The 20442-nt window shown below is 40.5% G+C and overlaps 1 protein-coding gene across 2 annotated transcripts in view; it reads right to left on the reverse strand.

The window, feature by feature from the left end:
- kiaa1549la (KIAA1549-like a) overlaps positions 1–20442 on the reverse strand; it is a 106834-nt gene that overhangs the window by 45360 nt on the left and 41032 nt on the right. For both annotated transcript variants that reach the window (XM_042412236.1, XM_042412237.1), the window contains 6 exons: positions 19443–20174; positions 15730–16533; positions 14825–14940; positions 10363–10585; positions 7673–7806; positions 6556–6724 (listed from right to left, as the gene is read on the reverse strand). In XM_042412236.1, coding sequence (XP_042268170.1) covers positions 6556–6724; positions 7673–7806; positions 10363–10585; positions 14825–14940; positions 15730–16533; positions 19443–20174 — 2178 coding nt within the window. The remainder of the gene's footprint in view (positions 1–6555; positions 6725–7672; positions 7807–10362; positions 10586–14824; positions 14941–15729; positions 16534–19442; positions 20175–20442) is intronic.

Genomic DNA, 20442 nt, shown 5'->3' on the forward strand with positions numbered 1-20442 from the left:
AATGTTCTAAAAAAATGTTCTCTTTGAGACAAGTTTACATTTGATCAATACGATTTAAAGCTTTTTAGGGATCCATTAGAGCACTATGAATGTGACAGCAGTATGTTTGTGTGGCACAGTGACAGATCTGCAGAGGAGGAGAATTTTAGCTCTGGCCCCCGGCACGGATGATAAAATCCGATTAAACACTCCTTGTCAGGTTTCATTATCACCCTTTACCTTCCTACCTCTCACTGTCTACTTCCTCTATCCATCTACACCACCTCTCACCCTTTCTTTCTGCCTGCGTGCCTCTGTGCCTGCCTCATTCCCTACCTGTTTACCTGTCAGCCTATTCTTCTCCTAAAACGCCTGCTCCTTTCCGTCCAACTGACTGTCTCCTTCTGTCTCTATCTACTCATCATCACTCCTTCAGTCCATCAGCCTCTTTCTGTGTCCTATTCATCCGTCAACCTATCTCTCCTTATTTCCCATCTGCCTGTTTCACCATCTGTCTCCACCTAACTCCTCCGAGTTGGCTGTCTGCCGAGAGTTGTGTTTAACTCAAGTCAATGGCGCTGCAGTGTTTCTACTCAGCTCTCTGACTGTCTGCCTGTCTGCTGCTGCCTCCCTCAAGTGTTTGTACACGAGCACATTTACATTCACTTAGTGTTTCTCCAATTTAAACAAGTTCACATTTAGCATTTAAGATGAACTGCACTGAAGTGTTAGGGTTCAGACTCATTCAGTGCCCTTTACAGAATCTGTTTCAAGAGGAGCAGCTCAGGGGAAACAAATATGATTTTCATCCACACACCAGCTGGAAAATGAAGTTGCATAATTCCCCTCAAAAAAAGAAAAGACAAAGAATAGGCTCCTGCCCCATTCTAATAATAAAATGACTTTTTATTCTCTCCATGATTGATCTGAACTGCATCCAGCTTGTGATATTTTCTTTCCTTAACCACCAGTCTTGGTCTTGTCCATTAAAAGTAAGTGATGTCTGAAGTGATGTCTTTTGTATTCTCAGCAGCAGATTGTTTGGAATAAAAAGAATAAGACCTATTTCTTTGGCAAGGCCACTGAAAGCTTCCAGAGTTTGGCTCAACAGGCAATAAGACTCAAATATCATCAGCAAAGAAAGACATCAGATTCTTGATTGACAACTGATACCATGGACAGTTTCAAAATATCACAGCAATAGCCACTTAACTCCAAATAATCTTGCCATAAAACAAATATAAATAAAAAATGATCATATGAACAGTGCAAAAAAATGACCCTCTAAAATTAAGAAAAATATTGAGTGTGAAAGATCAGTGAAAGCTGAAAGCACCAACTGCTAGTCAATGGCTGAAGAGCCTCTCAAGTTGCCAGACCATGGACAAGCTGTTGTATGCTGCAAAAGGCCACTTATAGACATTCCTAAAAATATGAAGATTTTTTATACACTAACTGGAAACCAAGACATCCTTCCAACCCCGTACTTTCTGGTGAAGTGAAATAAATTTAGTTTATGTATGCCACTATGATGAACTAATTAACTATACACAATTTCTCTCTTAATGTTTTCTGTTTTGTTTCACTTTTTATGTCCTTATTTATTGTGGAAAAATATGAAAACCAATAAATATATCCAACCAAAAATGAACTTAAATGAAGGTTCACTGTGGCTTTTTTCCAGAGAAAGCTAGTGTGTGAGCCTTGAGTTATGATTTTTTAAAGCCAGACAAATATTGTCTAAGCCACAGAAATTTGCAAGTAGCAAACAAAAAATGCACCATCCTGAAATAAAACATTATGTATTGCCTTCTTAGCAGTGTATACATTTGAATCTGCTGTATAGCTGATTGGGGACATACTGTTTATCCTCCAAAGTACAGATCATGAATGAATCTCCTGCTCATTGCATGGCACAGTGTACTCTCCAGTTAAATGTTTACATGTTGTAGACATGCATGCAGCTGCCCACATTGACCCATCTACATGTAAACAACCACTGAAGGTCAATATTCAGACTGCTTTGATCACATGAGAATTGATCATCCATCTGTGCTCTCAGTATAACCACAGTCAGTGTGTCTGTACAAGTACATGTCGGGGCAATTAACCCCGATCACTGACAGGACATTAATTCATTTTATCATTTTATATGATTCCATAAACATCCCCTCATCCTTCTGTGATAAGTAAAAAAAGTTGTTTTTAAGGGAACAGACAGGGTTTCCGTGGTGATGCCGAGTGGGTTTAGATGTGACTATGTGAAGTGTGATGTTTCAGCCCTTTGGGTGTTGAGAGCACACACAAATAGATACTAATCTAATCTCACCAGGCTAAAATTAGCTCATTCAAGGGGCATGGACAACAGACTGCCTATGGCATGATTCAGATGATAGGAGTTGTACAGCTGTTTGCCCTTTTAAAATCTCACAGATGGCATTAGAGACTGGAGTGCAATACAAACAGAGCTCTTGTGGTTCATCTATGAGGACTATGGTCTTTCATTTATGTCTGCAATGTCTTTTAATAATTGGAGTCAAAACAAACACAGTGTCCAAGTGTACTGCTGCATCAATCACTGTTTGCTGGTGTAGGGGTGTGAATTGGCCAAAATTAGATGTCATATCACAGAATTATTGCTCATGGGGCAGATAGTGAAAACAATAAAGATAACAAGATTGCTCTGAACGGATCTAATTTGGCCTACACCTACTGTAGGTAACTGAACACCACGTTAGTTTAGTCCTGTAAACATTCCAAATTTTGCATTATGAAAAGTATGCATTTAATACAATGTCATACCTCTTTTGTTTTGTTGAACTTGTAACATTTAATTTGCATTAGCCTATATGTTTTGTAATGCTGTCAGGGTTACAGTTTTTATCAACATAAGAAAATGTTATATAATTGTATGTATATTAAAGGAATAGGTCGACATTTTGGGAATCTCAATGTATTTCTCTCTGAGAGTTAGATGAGAAGATCAATACCACTGTCATGTCTGAGTGTTAAGTGTAGAGCTAAAAATGGGAGGCTATCGGCTTGGCTTGGCTTAGTGTTAAGACTAAAAGTATGGGGGAACAGCTAGTCTGGCCCTGTCCAAACTTCAAAAATTAGAAGGAGTTAGGTGTTGTCACTGTTTCTTCATGGGCAACGGTTTATCTGTTCGCCAGCACTTCAATGCAGTGTCTCCAGTGGTTGCCATGTGACCTCACTATGACGACAACACTTCAGGAATTCACTGCACCCAGCTGAGAAATGGTTACAGAATGTAACTCCCCCTAAATCACAAATTACTTTTATATTACTATTTGTGTATGGATTAAATGAACATTGTGCAGTGAGCTTTAGCGGTGTTAATAGGAGGATTGTTTTCAAATTCGGAAACAACCATGCTAGCTGTTTCTCCATGCTTGCAGTCTTTTTGTCTCTTTTAGCCTCCTAGCTCTTGCTCCATACTTAAAGACACAGCGTAATTCAGAATACATTATACAACAAATCCTGTGTTCCATTGTTAATTGTTTAGTTATCTCTTGTTAAATGCAAAATATATGTTAAAAAACACTTTTGAGTATTTTGTATCTTTTTTTCTCTTTCTGTAAAAAAGGAAAAATATAAATCATCTTGAACTCAGGTGCATATTCATAAATGTATCCAATCAAATGGTGACTAGCTAACCCTGCATATCATATAAAACTGCACAAGACTGTCGGTTGTAGTAGCTAGCGGAGTGATGTATTAGGTGGTGTCTGTCCTCTCCTCCTCTGTCTTCTGATCTGACAGTGTAAGTGAGGGAGGTGGAGGTACGCTACAGCTCTGTATAGCTTTGTAACTTTGTATTGCCAAGCCATGTTCACTTTTGAGTGATCCAGTGATATATGAAGGATTTGATTTAAATCCCTCTCTTAACTATGCCCTGTCCATATGTTCCATGTCATGTAGCAGAAGCTAAAGACACTCTAACTGCAATTTCACTATGTCTGAGACGTGAGATGTAACTCTTGGAAAGAAAGTAAAGAAGTGTATTTTGTAAAATGTCAAACTGTTATCCTTTAACCGTCTCTGCAAAACCTTTACTGTCAATGTATTAGATGTGTTTTCCTACAGAGTCCTCCCCTCATAAGAAAGTCAATGCTGTCTTGAAGCACAAGATGGGTCACACTTTTTCAGGTTTTTTACCACCCTAAACCTAACAACCCTCTGGATGATGGCATTCTTTATTTGCCCAACTATCCATCTTGACCTCTTCCATATAAGTATGCAGTAATAGGATGCCACACACCCTGTACTGAAATAAATGTATAGCCAGTGGTGTTAATCCAGGCAACTCCAAAACACATTTGGAAAACAAATGAGTTGGATATACGTATTTTGTAGGAGACAGGGTTGAAACCAGACATTTCTTGAGATCATAGTATAATGTATAATCTGACAGTCGTCTTTGCTTGCACAATATAGAGTAATTCTGAATACCCCCTTCGAGAAGCAGGTCAAACATACGCTAAGTCATGAATCATGCATTGCCCTGCAGTGGACTCAATGGTTCTCAGCAGTCAGTGTTGAAGAAGGCACCCTACATATGCTATGTAAGTCTGTCTCAGCCCAGAAGCACACTGTTAAAGAGAACGAGCAGGACAACAACTGTTATGTAATGACTATAAAATTAGCATGAAGAGACTGGACTCTTCTTAATGTCCAGTTCTGTGCAGTGAAGAAAACAAACAGCAGCAGTTGCCTCATCACTGTGAAAACTCAAACCAAGACTCACTAGGTTGGACGAGGTCATGTTCTACCCCCCCCCCCCCTTTCAACTCAAAATATCTTTGTTCCCCCCATGTCAATATTTAAATCCTTCACTGCTGGCCACCTTCTTTCCTACCTCCAACCCTTGTCTGGTGAGCCTTTCAAGACTGAAATAAAGCCTTGAGTGCAAAAATCTTTTTTTAGGATTCAAGCACAGCTCTGAACACGTATTCCTCTCCTTTTACTGCTCATAAAAACACATGGAGATGGGATGTGGGCACAGTCTCTATCCCTGATTTTGTATTTTCAAGTCAACCTTCACAGCCTCAGGGTAACACTCAAGCTAGTTATAAAAATATGGCTCCCTCAGACTTTCCTGGCAAACTTAGTGGATTCAGGGTTTTTTGCTGTAATGATATTTTAATGCGAGACGTACATCAGCACGTCTAAGTCGATTATTAGTGCTGTCTTTACCTCAGAAAAAAATCATGCGAAAGGTGCAACAAAAAGGAGGAAGAAAGTAAGAAAGGAAGCTAATACTTTGAAGTTAAATAGATGATGAAAATTCTAACAAGGATTTCGATGTCTAAAAAGTCAACTTTTTAACTATAAATGAACACGACTTTAATAGAGAGAGCATCTTTCTGGTTTGTCAGAGTGAGTTTTAAGTAACACCCATTAGGACAACATGATGTCAAGTCAGTAGAATGTCGACAGATCCGGATCTGCGATGTGCTTCAGTGCTGTGAAATGTCAGTTTGTATGAAACTTAAAATGACAGCCATAAATAATGTTGGATTTGACAGTGTTATGGAAATGAGCTCTGGCACTTAAAAGTTGATGTGTTAGGCTGTTTATTTAGCTAAACAAATTACATAATTGCATTAAATGTTCAACTGTCAGAACCATGTGCTCCATTCACAGATAATTGCTGAATTTATTTTCACTTACAGCCCTCTGTGAATGATTAGAAATTTATCATAACTGTCTTGCTGTGCCTCTGAGAAGATGACCTGGAGGTACATCAAGTGAAAGAGTACTGAGCACCCTCACTGAATTCTAATTTGTTGGCTAGAAACCATTAATTGTGGCTTAGACAATGCTAGCCACGTCTTTATGTGTTGCCAAAGGAGCAAAGCAACTCTTTGTTTCTGTGCTTGCACAGAAGTGAGCCATGAGTGAGGAATGAAATGTCCACAGGCTGTGGTGCCAACTCATGTGGCTGCTGGCTGCTCCAAATATCCGGACAAGTTGCCTGATGACCTCACTTGCTGATTTGCATATGAATATACCGTTTTTAATATGAAAAACTCTGTGATCATCAGATCTGTTTGGATTCAACATAGAATAAAGTAGAACACTGGTATCCACCATAACAATTAGCTTTTATACATGTACTGAGCACCTGGATGCTGGGGTGGAGGTGGGGTTCTTTATGTAGCAGCATCTAAAACAAAGTAAACATTACTCTGATGTATTTGACATGTTGGGTGAAGTAATTCTCATGTTTCTGTTTATATGGATACCTTTGATAAAGTGATGTTTATATATTTATATATTAATGTTTATATAGTTGTATAGTCTTTTATCTTTTAATCAACTCAGTTTGTAGTGTAAGCTTCTATTTGTGCAGCATGCTGTTTAATCAGAAATCATTAATTAGCTACACCAGCTAAACATGAGTGCACTCTCCTGAAGAGATGAAGAAATGATGACCAACCATTGAGCTGAGGTCACAGTCAAATAAACTGATCATGAATTAGATCTATGTGGCACATGTGCACATGTCTGACTTGAAACTCAGCATCTAGGGTTCATCGTGGGGTTACGTACGCTCAGCGATGACCAGGGGCGGGTAGAACAGGAAGTAGCCCACCAGCTCAGCAGTCAGCTGGTTGAGGAGGCCGCTGGAGATCGTCCCATTAAGAACTGCGTCCTGGTTCTTCACCACATACACCAGAGAGACTGACGGAGAGCCCGGCTCCTGGGACACACTCTGGATCTGACAATAAACACACAAACACATCAATTCAATATTTTATTTGAATAAACCATTTACTAGGTTACTATGTGCCCCACAGGGGCAATACAAGAATTATTTTAAAATTCTTTACTCATAGCACACACAAAAACAGGCAGCAGTGGGCACATGTATAATTCAGGCATTCATACAGAAATATCTATTGGTATTATACCAAATGTCTAAGATGCCCATGAAGAATGCATAACAGAGCCCCAGACACAGTATGACACTTTGAATGAACAATGTTTTTTTCCAAATATAATAGGACCTGTGTGGTGCTCTGAAAATAATGTGACTGAGTCACCGTAGTAAAGTGGATGACGATACAAGATACGAGGAATTCCCATCACATTCCTCCATGAATATAAATATTTCAGAGCATAAATTATGAATCGACCCTATATCTGCCTCTGCTTGCTGAGACCTACTTTATGATTATGATGGCATGTGCATGTATATCCTGCAGTCATGAGAGTACCTTGACAGCCAGAGAGAAAGTGATAGAAAATGAGAAAGAGAGGAAGAAGCGGAGAACAAGAGGAGCAAAGAGAACTGAAACTGTTTAAGCATAAAACAGCACCGTAGAGGAACGAGCTTTGATTGTGTCTCCAGAAATAAACCATTATGTGCCTCTGTAGTCACTCCCTCCTGTAAGTGTAAATTGCTACCAAAACTGTCTTGACTTTATGACCTTTTATTGAAAAATTACGGAGCAATTTTCTGTGTTTTATGTGTTAATTTGCAGTAAAACAACAATGTGGCCGTAATGTAGCCATCATGTAAAAACTTGTGCTGTTCTAAGTGTCCAGAATTTCAACTAGAGCTTGAGTGTTCACGTTAGCCTGATTAGCTTACTACATGAAAATATGACATAATTGGTTGTCTGGATTTCGCTCTTAAAATAGCCTCCATGAAGTCATGCATTACCTCCACGGTGAGCCTGTTGTAGGTTTCCAGCACTTTGTCCTGAGCCTCGTCAAAGGCGTTCTCCAGCCTCTGCTCCAACATCTGGACAAAACTGCATGAGTAGATGTTGTCTGTCGGGCCAACAAACCTCAACACTGGGAGAGGGGGGGGAGAGGGGCAGACAGGAAATTAGATTTAGAAAAAGTTTAATGGAAATGCATGTACAAGCTATCTGCTGCAGAAATACAAACTGAAGCAAAAGAGGGAAATTATTTAGAGATAATCTATTTAATCAAGCTGAATATGGAATCTGCATCTGGGACTGTGGTTATGGTATTAATGAAAGTAGCGCTCTAGATAGATGTTGTCCTAAGCGGAGAGAGAGAGATAAAGAGGATTATCGCCGCTATCTAGAATGAGAACAACTAAAAAGAGTTGTTGTCTGTCAGCGTCATTCAGCTCTGCACTGGGGAGGAACAGGGTAAACAATATTGAGTCCATCAGCAGATTATGGAAGATGTTATTAATGTTGTCGCAGTCCTTTTGCCGCAGACAGTTACCCTCCATTCTCTCGATGCACTCTTGTCTTCCCTTTCTCCATTCTTTTTAAAACCTTTAAATGGACAGGGATAGGAGAGGTGGAACAATATTCTGACCTAAATTCAAACGCTGTGGTGCTTATGAGTGCAGGCTCCATCTCCCAAAAACAGGCATTAAGACTCTATATCCCTCACTGGTCTCATAGTCTGCAACACATTGCAGGCACAAACAGTGTTGACCCAGTTGGTAATCTTATGCAAATTATGCTGTGGCTGGTAAATTGGTATACACTGAATTAATGGTTTATGGGCTAAACAAGATAGAAATGGATTTTTTTTTCCTGCCTCAAGTGTTCACTTCACATACAGTTCACCCCAACATGGAAAGAGTCTTTACTACAGTATACATTACACTAAAAACAATGAAATATGTCATCTGGCCATGTATCATAGTTCAATGTATTATGGACACAGCTCAGAACTTTACTGTTTCCCTACTACTATGTGTAGGATTTTAACATTTCCAATTTCTCTATCACTCAGTGGTAATAAGTGCTTTTTTTAAGGTTTGAAAAAAAAGATCTTACAATAACTGACATTTTTCTATAAACTAAAACGTCATCAGAATGATTTAAACATAATTAATTGGGCATCAGAACAAGCTGATACTACAACATTGGGGGCATATTGTCACCACAAATGAGACAAGAATTAGCTAAATAGTGTGCTATTTCCTAACTGTGGAATGCAGTCAGTTCAAAGACCTTTAATAATGTTAATTTATTGGCCTGACAGCAACTGAAGGGACGTATGTGTCGATCCTAACACTCATGAATTACAGGTTTTCCAATGCTGTCAAAGTCATTGTTTTTGATAGAGACCAGCTGGATGGGTTTAAACTATTCACATGAACTATGCACCCATCTTGTACCTTTTATAGGAATAGATGACAATCTCTACCACATCTGCTGTGTATCCCGATGTGACGGCAATAACTTATGAGTTTGTTTTTGTATATTGTTCCCTGTAAGAAACATGACTGTAATACTATGCATTTGTGCATGAGCGTGGTTTCCATGGGAACGCAGCCGTCATTCCGTCTAGGCTTTCATCATACGGAAGTGGGCTAGGTTTCATCTAAACTACGTTGGAAAAACAATAGACACGTCCAATAATCACTCTGCTTTAAGTTCTGTGTTGTTCTCTACCTCCTCCTGAGAAAATAATCTGGGTCTCTAGCTGCTAAATGCTCCACTATCTTCCCCAGCATATGTCTGCTGTTTGGTGGTGGGCAGGTGGTGAACAGTGAGTTTTTTGTGCTGAAAACAGCTTCCTGCTGCAGTAGTGAGACTGAGACAAAACAGTGAAGTTGCAGGCTGTTAAACCAAAACAATGAAGACACAAAAAACAATCTGTAGAGCTGAGGGATAACTCTCTACCAACAACCTCTTTCATATAACACGTAGGCATTAAACCCATTGTCAATATAAAAATATTGATTAGTGCAGCTTTAAGAAATTATAGTATGTAAAATATCTACATTCTAAGCTACATAAATCCCACATAAATTCTGTTTAGTGAACTGAATCGAATCTGAGCAACATGATTTTACAAACTAAAAATTCTTAGTTAAAAAATGCAATCTGCATATTTATCTTTTAAATAACAATGTGTTAATTGCAACAGTTTTCCTCCCGTTGTTCCCAGAAGACTTGATGTAGATATGTGTGTGTGTGTGTGTGTGTGTGTGTCTGTGTGTCTGTGTGCATGCAGAAATGTGTTTTTTAAGAGGCTTAAGAGGCTGACTAAATGAATGGACCAATTTGCCTTTACTCTGCAATCATGGGAGTTTGTATGGGATTTAGGGTATCAGAGAAGAGTAAAGGAGAGCAGACATGTAATCAGAATTTTCTAATTTTGTCTCTGCTCTACTCTTCCCCTGTGTCCCATTCCCTGTTCTCTCATTGCATTTTCTATCTCTTTGCTCTCCCTCTGCTCATATTCTCTTCCTCCTCCTCTCTGCATATCTCTTACCTCTGCTATTCTTTATCCTCTTACATTTCACCTCTAGTATTAACATCATCTGACTGTAATAATGATTCTGTTTGTTGTTGTTGTTATATTCTTTTATGTTAAGGTTGATTTATCTTATTTTCCATCAGGTTTCATCACCTGTTTTCAGCTGCAGGTGAATACTTGGAGAGGGCACCCAGGTTGCCACGGGAACCAGAACTGCCTTAACCAATGGGGTGTGCTGCCTGATGTCCGACAACAGCTTGTCAAAACCGTAAACATTCAGCGCCTCAACCACCAAGGAGGAGATGTAGACAGTTTTACTGCTGGCCACGTAGTAACCCAGCGTCACGTTGTTGGGGCCGCAGTCATCACGCTCCACCTGTGACGGAGAGAGACACAGAGAGGGGAAGAATTCAAGATGTGAGCTTTTTTCACTACATTTATTTCAACAAAAGCTGTGCACATATATCCTAAAAACATGGTGATGTTTGTATATCTAGAGGATTTGTGTTCTTATTTCAAAGCACATACGCTGCAAAGAACCAGACAAAGAATATATGAGAAGAAATCAGTGCTACTGATTCATTCTACTGGATATGAGGTGCACAGCATCCTTTTCTACAGCATGTTGTACTTGAGCTATGTTGCCTGATATCAGACAGAAAATGTCAACTCGTTACGCTCATAACAGAAAGGTAACACTCATTACATTTCCTGAATCAGTCAACTCGGTGGAGTAGGAGGATTCAAAGGTCTGGACTCAGGCAGTGAGCTATGGGTTTAGAATACAAATGCATCAGACTGTGAATATTTATAATCCTTGCTTCTTTTTTTTTTTTTTTTTTTTTTTTAAGCCAAATCTGCCTCGAGGGCATATTTTAGCTTTAGCCTTCAACAGTCATAAATCTGACTAACTGTGTCCTGGAAAAACACATACAGACAACAATTGGTGGTGAGTCAAAGCTTATATTTCTGGAACTATACTCCGCCCACCTTCCTCTACCCTCTACCTTTAACCACACTGAGCAGCTGTGGCTGTTTCCTCTCTCCTCATCCTCTCTTCTCCTCTCCTCTGCAAAAAAAAAAATCAAACAACACTCGCCCTGATTTTAAAATTACACATAGCTGCCACCTTTATTCGAGCCACTTCCCATTGCCAGCACTTGCCAAAGCTTTAGCCCCAGTTTCTCAAGCAGCCCTTTGGTTTTAATTACATTCAGGGACACATTCTTTTATTCCAACAGCCCACCTTTGGGTTTTGCATTTCATTAGGAAATCTTTCATTTTATGTTTTTACTCAAATGGAATGAGCATGGAATTAAATTCGAGCTCTTTCCTTTAGTTTTTATATGCTGCTGCCATATTCCTGACTGCAAAGGATTTCATGTCCTCATGTCCTCCTACACCAATAGCTCATAGGGTGGCCCTTTAGAAACTGAAGTACTTCATTTCATATATCACTGAAAATGAGCTCAGTCCTATGATGCAATCCTCCAACCATCAAAAATGTGGTGTTTTCCATAGTGAGACAACGAATAAATGGTTTACAACACAATGTAATGTAGCTGTAAGCAGATATAGGGAACCTTTTCAAGTGCTTATTGATGTCTTTGTAAGCAACTTCAACTCCAAATGCATTTAAAACAACTATTAAGAAGATTATATATGATGTATGAGGATATACAGTATGGAGATAGATGATTATATATACAGACGGGTGACAAATTATAAGAAAAACCGGCACAGGTCTGAATGCTTGGCCCCCACAGTAAGGGGATCTGGTGGCTCTGTTATGCTTTGGGGGGCATTTTGCTGGCATAGTTTGGGTCCACTTGTCCCCTTAGAGGGAAGAGTCACTGCAAATCAATACAAAGTTGTTCGGAGTGATCACCTTTATCCTATGATGAAACATTTCTATCCTGATGGGAGTGGTCTCTTCCAGGATGATAATGCCCCAATTCACAGGGCACGAGGGGTCACTGAATGGTTTGATGAGTATGAAAATGATGTGAATCATATGCTATGGCCTTCACCGTCACTAGATCTCAAACCAGCTGAACACCTATGGCAGATTTTGGACCGACGTGTTAGACAGACTCTCCACCACCATCATCAAAACACCAAATGAGGGAATATCTTTTTGAAGAATCATCCCTTCAGAAGAGTTCAGAGACTGTAGAATCAATGCCAAGGCTGAGGAACACATTCTTCAATGGTGTTCCCACAGCATAACAGAGCCACCAGATCCCCTCTCTGTAGGGGCCAAGCATTCAGACCTGTACCAGTTTTTCCTTTAATTTGTCACCCGTGTGTATGATTACAACTCTTTTGTGTTCTTAAACTTTCAAACAAATTTTACCAGTCATGAATTCTTCACAGGAGGAGTGGAAATTGTTGAGAAATAAATTAATAAACATTTAAAATGTGTTTTCATCTGATAACAGCTACATTATAATGAGTTATAAATAAAGTATTTATTGTTTATATACTGCCTATAAATGCTTACAATAAAGCATTAACCCATTTTGAATTCCTCATACACTCTGGAGAAGCTGCAAGGTTGACTTATTCCACTTTTGTCTGCTTACTTGAAAAACATTGTGTCTAATAAGGCCAACCAGACCTTACATTCCCCTCTGCTGTCAATTCTTTCTCCTTGGCAACATTTTATAGCAGCAAAAATGGCCAATTTTGCAAGCAATTATGGTTAAATGTTTTGTTCAATGATGCAACACATTAAATGCTGATGCATGCTAATTTCATGCTGTTTGACAAACCCTGTCCTGCTGCAGCCAATATTTGTCTATCAACAATCCCTCAAAACACTGTCGACATATCATAGCTTTTAAGCTCTGCCCAATTTTATACCTTGTTTTTGCCACTGCTGTCTCTCAACAGACTGATCCACATTGCCAAATAATAGTCCACGTTATCTGATGGAGAGGGAACTGAGCAGTGTGTGTGCTTGTGTGTGTGTGTGTTTGTGTGTGTGTGTGTGTGTGTGTGTGTGTGGCAGGGGTAGATGAAAGTGGACTGGAGCTTAGAGACACTGAGTCACTCCCAGTGCAGGCTCACAAACAACTGGATAAAAATAGAAAAAGCAGGCAGATGAAGACTGAAGACAGACAGACAGCGAGATGAAGAGAGGCAGGTGGACAGACAGACAGACAGGCAGGCAGGCAGGCACGACAGGCAGACCAACAGACAGGTTGGCAGAAAATCAATCGACTTAAAACGAGGCGGCGATCAGATAGGGGAGATGGAGAGAGGGGGCAATACTAAAAAAGTAAATATTGATAAACACAGAGGAAGAGGGAGAGAGAGATCATTCGAGATAGAGAGGACAGACAGAGAAGATGAAGAGGAAATAGAAATAGACACAGCGGTTGGAAAGGAACATACTGTAAGAGGTTGGACAAATCAAAACAAAGGCAACACACAAAGAGCAGCAGAATAGAAAGATCACCTGACTGCACTGCTATGATGGTGGAAAAAATAATAGAAATAGAAATAATTTATTCTGAATTTATTTGCCATTACCTTGAGTGAGTGTGTGTGTGTGTGTTTGTCAGAGAGAGAGAGAGAGAGAGAGAGAGTATGTGTGTGTGTGTAATAACCTCTCCAAGCAAACACTAACTATTCAACAGGTCATTTCTATTCAGACTCTAACGCTGTTCTGCATTAGTCACCTCTCTGTCTCTAGCACCATTCAGATGAGTCCTTGTGAGGTGAATGAGCAGGAGGAGAAGATGATGAATACTGTAGATTATTGTAAAATGATGACACACTCAAAAAAAATAGGATATCTCAGCAGACGCAAAGAGCCGGCACTGTGGCAAAATTGCAATGTAAAGATTAGATTTTTATCACATTAGCATTGGAAAGAAAATAACTTTTACCCGGTGTAATGAAGCAGGTGCACACTTGTGGTCATCTAATTTACATCAAGAGCATAATAGACCTGTTGGAGTTGGTGCTGAGTATACTGAATGCAAATGTGAAATGGGTATATCATGAGCAAAGCAAACGAATGCTCTGAAAACCATTTAACACTGTAAATATTCTGTGATACACTGTTTTATTTATAATGAGACAACTTTGTACTTACATACAAAATTCAATTAACTTTTTATGAGCCCCTGACCTGTGTTCACATTCATTCGCCAATGACCTGCATTTACTACCTACTGAGCTGCGTTTACTTGCTGTGTTTACTGACCTATGTCCTTTATTTACTAGCCAGTGACCTGTGTTTACTAGCCACTGATATGTGTTTACCAGCCACTGACTTGCATTTATTGGCCACTGAGCTGTGTTTATTAGCTAACTGTGTTCACTAACTGGCTTGTGCTAACTAGCTGCTCATATAAATTTAGCAGCCACTTACCTGTGTTTACTAGCCACTAGCTTATGTGTACTAGCCTTTGACCAATGCTTATTAGCCACTGACCTATTTTACTAGCCTTTGTTTACTAGCTCCTGACCTGGGACTACAAGCCACTGATCTGTGTTTACTTGCCACTGATTCATGTTTAGTAGCCACTGATCTGCATTTACTGATCATGGAGGTGTGTATACTGGGTGCTGACTTGTAACTGAACCTGTGAGACAGACTGACCTGTGCATAGGCAGTGGAGTCATTCAGGGCTCTCTGCAGAGCGTGGCTCAGTCCTTTGGAGAGATTCTGTTTCAGGATTAAGTCCAAACGGTTCCTGCGCAGCTCAATGGACAAAACTAAGAAGAAAGAAATGTTAAAAATCAGAGCTCAGTAACTGTGCACAAGTGTGTGTTCATGCAATCTGCAACAAGACTCTGTATCCTTGCTTGTACCATGGATTTAAACTCAATTTAACCACACCTTTAGCCTAAATAAATAAAAAATAATACCACACTTTATAGATCCCCTCGAGCACCATGGAGCTGGAAAGGATTTAACATCTTGCTCACGGACATTTACTTCAACAGGGTGCACATGTGGTCACAAAAACTTGGCCTCTGTTTAATGTCTTGGCTAGCATGAAAACCTGCTGCCAACCCCAGGAAAGATGGAATGAAGGGCTACGGTCTCCAGTTTCTTATTAATCTAAATGCTTATGCTCCAGGAAAAGCTGTTTTAATTAATTTGTGTGCATGTAATTACATCTTGTAGCATAATAGGTACATTGTGTCCAAACTTCTGAAATGGCACTGAGCATGTATTCATTATGATATAATAATATCATTTTTCCAGGAGAATGGCTAAAACCAGGCTGTACATAATGTCGAGTATGTTTTGGGTAATTTGATAAGGGACTGAAGTAACAGTAAAGTGTCTTTTTGGAGAATTCCCTAATGATTTAACTATTCATCACTCTGTTTTTCCCACTTTGATAGTTTATGTGCAATTCATATCTACAATGATTCCAATGTGAATAATTGTGAGCAATGCATTATCATTAGCGTGACTGTGAATATGTTTAACTTCACACAAGTAATTTCCTGGACTTTTCTTACTAAAATTAATCCAAAAGATGGGCTTTTTACCTGTTCTGACCCAGTACTTCTTGGTGACATTGCATGGTAGAGGACCCTCCTCTGTGCTGGTGCTGGTTGGAGGTTCTGTGGTTGTAGTAGTAGGAGGAGGCGTGGTTTGGACCAGAACAAACAGAGTAGTGGCAGGTACCTTGGTTGTTGTTGTTGTGGTAGTAGTGGTAGTAGTAGTAGTTGCAGGTGTAGTAGTGATAGTAGTGGTTGGAGGAGTAGTAGTAGTTGTAGTTGATGGGACAGTGGTAGTGGTAGTGGTGGTCGTGGTAGGTGTTGTAGTAGTGGTGGTTGTAGGCTGAGTTGTAGCTGCTGTGGTCAGTCCAAGGCTTGTCATTTGCTGCGGGGTTGTAGAAGTGGTGGTATTTGGTGGAACTGTCACAGAACTCCCAGAGGTCATCACCTGCGTCGTCATCTCAGAGGTGGTCACAGTAAGATTGGTCGTTGAGGGCTTCGTCGTTGTTACTGTCGTCAGCTGAAGGCTGTTGTTGGTCACAGTGTCCTGGCTTGTGGTTCGTGAAGCCATGGTGGATCCCAGTGGTGTAGGTGAACTTACCGTGGTGGATAACGGCAAAGTGTGCATTGAGGTGGTGGTGGGTGACAGAGATGTGTTTATGGTGGTTGCTGAAGTGGTCGTGTGCCGTGAGATGTTTCTGGTGCGCACGGGCACAGTGGTGTTCCATTGGTGGGTGGAGAAAGGGCTGGTGACGTTGGCAGGAAGTGTGACGTCGTGGTCGCCCACTGTGGATAGGAGTGACTCAGGGACAGTAGGAAGATCCCAGGCTGGCAGGCTGCTCACAGAGTCCTCTGTAGATAAGAAAACATTTGGAAATCAAAAATATTGAAGAATAAGTCTAGTTATATTTCATATTTTATATCTTATAGTCAACAAATCTCATAAAAAGACTAAAACCAACAATCTGATGATACTCCAAAGACTGATATCCTATTCCTCTGTGCCATAGAGCTCCACTGTTGTCCAAAAACTACTAAAAATACATCAAAAAGCCACACTGTTGCACTGGGTGGCATGTTTCTTCATTACAATGAACACAGGCACTGTAGTTTATTTTGAGTCAATCACACATACAGCATTCTGCTGCCATAAATACTTACTAGAGCACCAAACTGTATTGATATGTTCCGGAAAATAGTCCCCACAAATGCACTACTCCTGTTTGAGTAATGAATGCATAAAACTACAGTGCCCAGTTGTTTTAGGAAATTATTTACCGCTTTTATAAAATGAAATTACATACTTGCAACCTGTTTTCAAGACTAAGGTATTCAGAAGGAAAGAATGGGCTTGGGGTTTAGAGTCACAGTCAGGCTGGGGAAGTCAGAAATGTTTTAAAAGACGGTTTCATACATTGTTGGTTTTGTTGTTTTTATGTGATTTGTTGGGAAAAATATAGCCAGCATCCGTTAACATACAGTATATAACATGAGATTATATGATAGGGTCGTATGCTCAGAGAGGGATCCAACAATGAGGATTGTAAAATGGCAATAAGTTGCATTTCCTGAAACCAATGAACCTCTTCACCCTGTTACCATCTACTACTGGCTTTGATGTGGATCTAAGAAATTCAATTGCAATACACCCAAAATGCCTTGAAAATCCATTCACCCATTTAATCTCCACCTGGACATCGATGCATTTGGACACTTAACAAAAACGTGTGAAGCAGTGCATCTTAAACCCACTTACAGCAACAACTCAAAGGGATCAGAGCATGAAGACAAACATATAAATGACGCATTTGGCAGACAAGGAAGCAGGATAATAACAAACTTGTCAAGACTGAATTGTCTGGTTTCTCACGGTTGAGGAACAAAAAAGATGAGGAGGTTACTGAAAGGGATGAAGTGTGCAGCGGTTTCAATTTTGCATAGGAAATTCAAATCCAATTTCACTGTGTACACCAGGGAGGGATTTTAATGTCAGAGGTACATTTAATCCATCTACATTATCTCTAGACAAAATGCTGACGATGAGAGGTGTAGAGGAGGCTGGAATGAATAAGAGGGATGCAATCAATCCTTTCAGACTGAGAAGGATCCAGATTCTTTTTTTTGTCTGTTCTTCACATCAGCCAATAAGGACATGTTCTATTGTGACTGTGATTCAGTGTGATAGAGGATATTGTGCAATGGATATTAGCTTTTGTTCATTCTTGTGTAGGAAGCAACAAGAACGTGGAGGAAATACCTTGTTATTGATGTCATTGTTATCATGATGATGGTGATGATGTAACAAAAAGTGGGAAGGCAAGGAGGCGGTAGAGGGAGACTCTTGTGAGACCAGTTAGATCCGCAAGGTGAGGGTTAGCAGAGCTAGCACTATTGCTAGCTAGCTACTTTGCTAGCTTGTTTACTACCAGCTAATACAACGTTATCTTATACTACACTTTTATTCTAACTTTAGTAGGAAATGATTATTGAAAGTGGTGTTTGTTGTCTTGTTACTACAATAGCAGTGAACGTCATTGTGATCTCTCAGATATTCTGCAGAGCTGATGGAAGTCTCACTAAGTAACTGACCCGCACATTTAAGAAAATCATGCTAACAGAACCGTAATGCAGATATCAAAAACACTTTCTATTGAAGGGATCCTTATTAAAGTTATGTTAATAACTATTAAGTAATAAATACTACGTTTTTTTCTCTCATAATCAATATTTTTACTTTTTTTTTGCAGTAATTACATTGGAATCACAGTGAAGGTTCTGCTTTGTTAAAACTAAACAGAGGTGAAAGAATAAAGTGACGCAGCATGTTGATTAACTATTTACTTTTGTTTAATAGGCGGCACAGTGGTGCAGTGATTAGCACTGTCACGTCACAGCAAGAGGGTTCTGAGTTCAAACCCACCGGCCGGTTTGCATGTTCTCTCTGTGCCTGCGTGGGTTCTCCAGGTAATCCAGTTCCTCCCACAGACCAAAAACATGCAGTTTATGTTAATTGGTGACTCTACACTGCCTGTGGGTGTGAATGCTTGTCTGTCTCTATACTATATGTTTGCCCTGTGTGACTACCCTGCTTCTTGCCCAATGTCAGCTGAGATTGGCTCCAGCTCCCCCACGACCCTCTAGAGGATAAGCAGTAAAAGAAAATGATTGTTGATTAACTGCATTTTTCCATAAAAGACAACAGTTGTGTTATGTGCTTCTGCACTAATTTCTTACAAGATAAGTTAACAAGCAAGTGAGGCTACTGCTCAGACAGTCTCTGTCACGTGACCTTTGCCTTGCAGGTCAGAGCAGTCCCTTGAGAGTCTTCTAGGCAGTAGGAGGAGACACGACATGATGGTGAAGATGATGAGGGAGGGAAAGATGACGATGATGATGAGGATGGCAATATGTTAAAGGTGATTGCAAAATGATGATAATGGTGATGGGGATGACGAAGATGATGGCTAAATAGCTGGCCATGATGATATCAATGCTGAAAATTACACAGTAACAACAATGGTTAATAATGGTGACGGAAAAAAAATATGATATCAGATCCCACTGAGTGTAGGTGCACAGGAGGTTCTAGTTGTCCATGTTCTCATTTTAGAATCTATAATTGACAAAGCTGTGTAAAAGAAATTGAAACTTTGACCACATAAACAAAAATTCCAAATAAAATAAAAACAAAACAAGCCAATTCCACTGTAAAAAGTTGGAATATATTTACATGATAGAACTCTTACAACCCTGTACCGTACCCAAACTGGAGTTGCTGCTGCTGTTGGACGAGTTGCTGCTACCATCAACCATAGAGATGGTGTCTGAACTTGCTGCCTTACTGTCTCTGTTAGTTGCTGGGGAAGAGGGGGAAGAGGAGGAAGAGGAGGAGGAGGGCAAAGAGGATGCTTTTATCGTAGAGGAAGAGGACGAAGAGGAGGAGGCCTTGGATGACGATGAGGAGATTTTGGTCCAAGCAGCTTTAGACAGCAGTCCTAAAGGTTTTCCCACTGCTGGTGCCTGCAGTTCAGTGGTCTCTGCCAGCATGGTGAGGACTGATGAGAAGGCTGCCTGCTCTCTCTGGCCCTCTCCACGCGTCTGCAGCCTCTGCCGCCCCAGCCAGGCAGCTGAGTCCCTGGGCATGCTTGGCTGGTCTTCTCCTTCTGCGTCCACCGGCCTCCATTCAGCCCCGACTCCAGCCCAGGCGCCGGTTCCAGTCATAATCCCTGTCTCGGCAAAGACTTTGCCACCTGCTCCGGCACGCACTCCTGCTTCTGTTTCAGTCCAAACTGCTGTTCTGGCCTCAGCAAACACTTTGCCCTCAGGCCAAGCTCGGGGTCCAGCTCCAGGACTGGCGTCAGTCCCATCCATCGCATCTTTGTCTTTAGCCCCAGTTCTGTCTCCAGTCCCTGGGGTGGCTGAAAGGTTGGAGGGCACTGTGGGGTCCAGAGGCAAGACAGCCTGCCTGAGTGACTCATGATGACCTCCCTCAGCTGTAGGAAACAGAGAGACAGAAGGACAAAGGAGGCATGAGGGAGAGGGAGATGGAGAAAAAGCATAAATAGTGTTTAATTAGGAGGTCTGGGTAGCAGCAGGATGGTGAGCTGTCTGACTCCCACTGGCCTGACAATGACTTCTGTTTCAGTTCTTTAGTAACTCGTATATCATCTGCCCTTCCATACCCTCAAACACACACACACACAGCTGGAGTCCTCAAATCATTAGTCCTCATAATGCCACTGCAACTGTCCAACTCCCAGG

Source organism: Thunnus maccoyii, chromosome 5, assembly GCF_910596095.1.
Source record: "Thunnus maccoyii chromosome 5, fThuMac1.1, whole genome shotgun sequence".
In the NCBI taxonomy this organism is placed as follows: Eukaryota; Metazoa; Chordata; class Actinopteri; order Scombriformes; family Scombridae; genus Thunnus; species Thunnus maccoyii.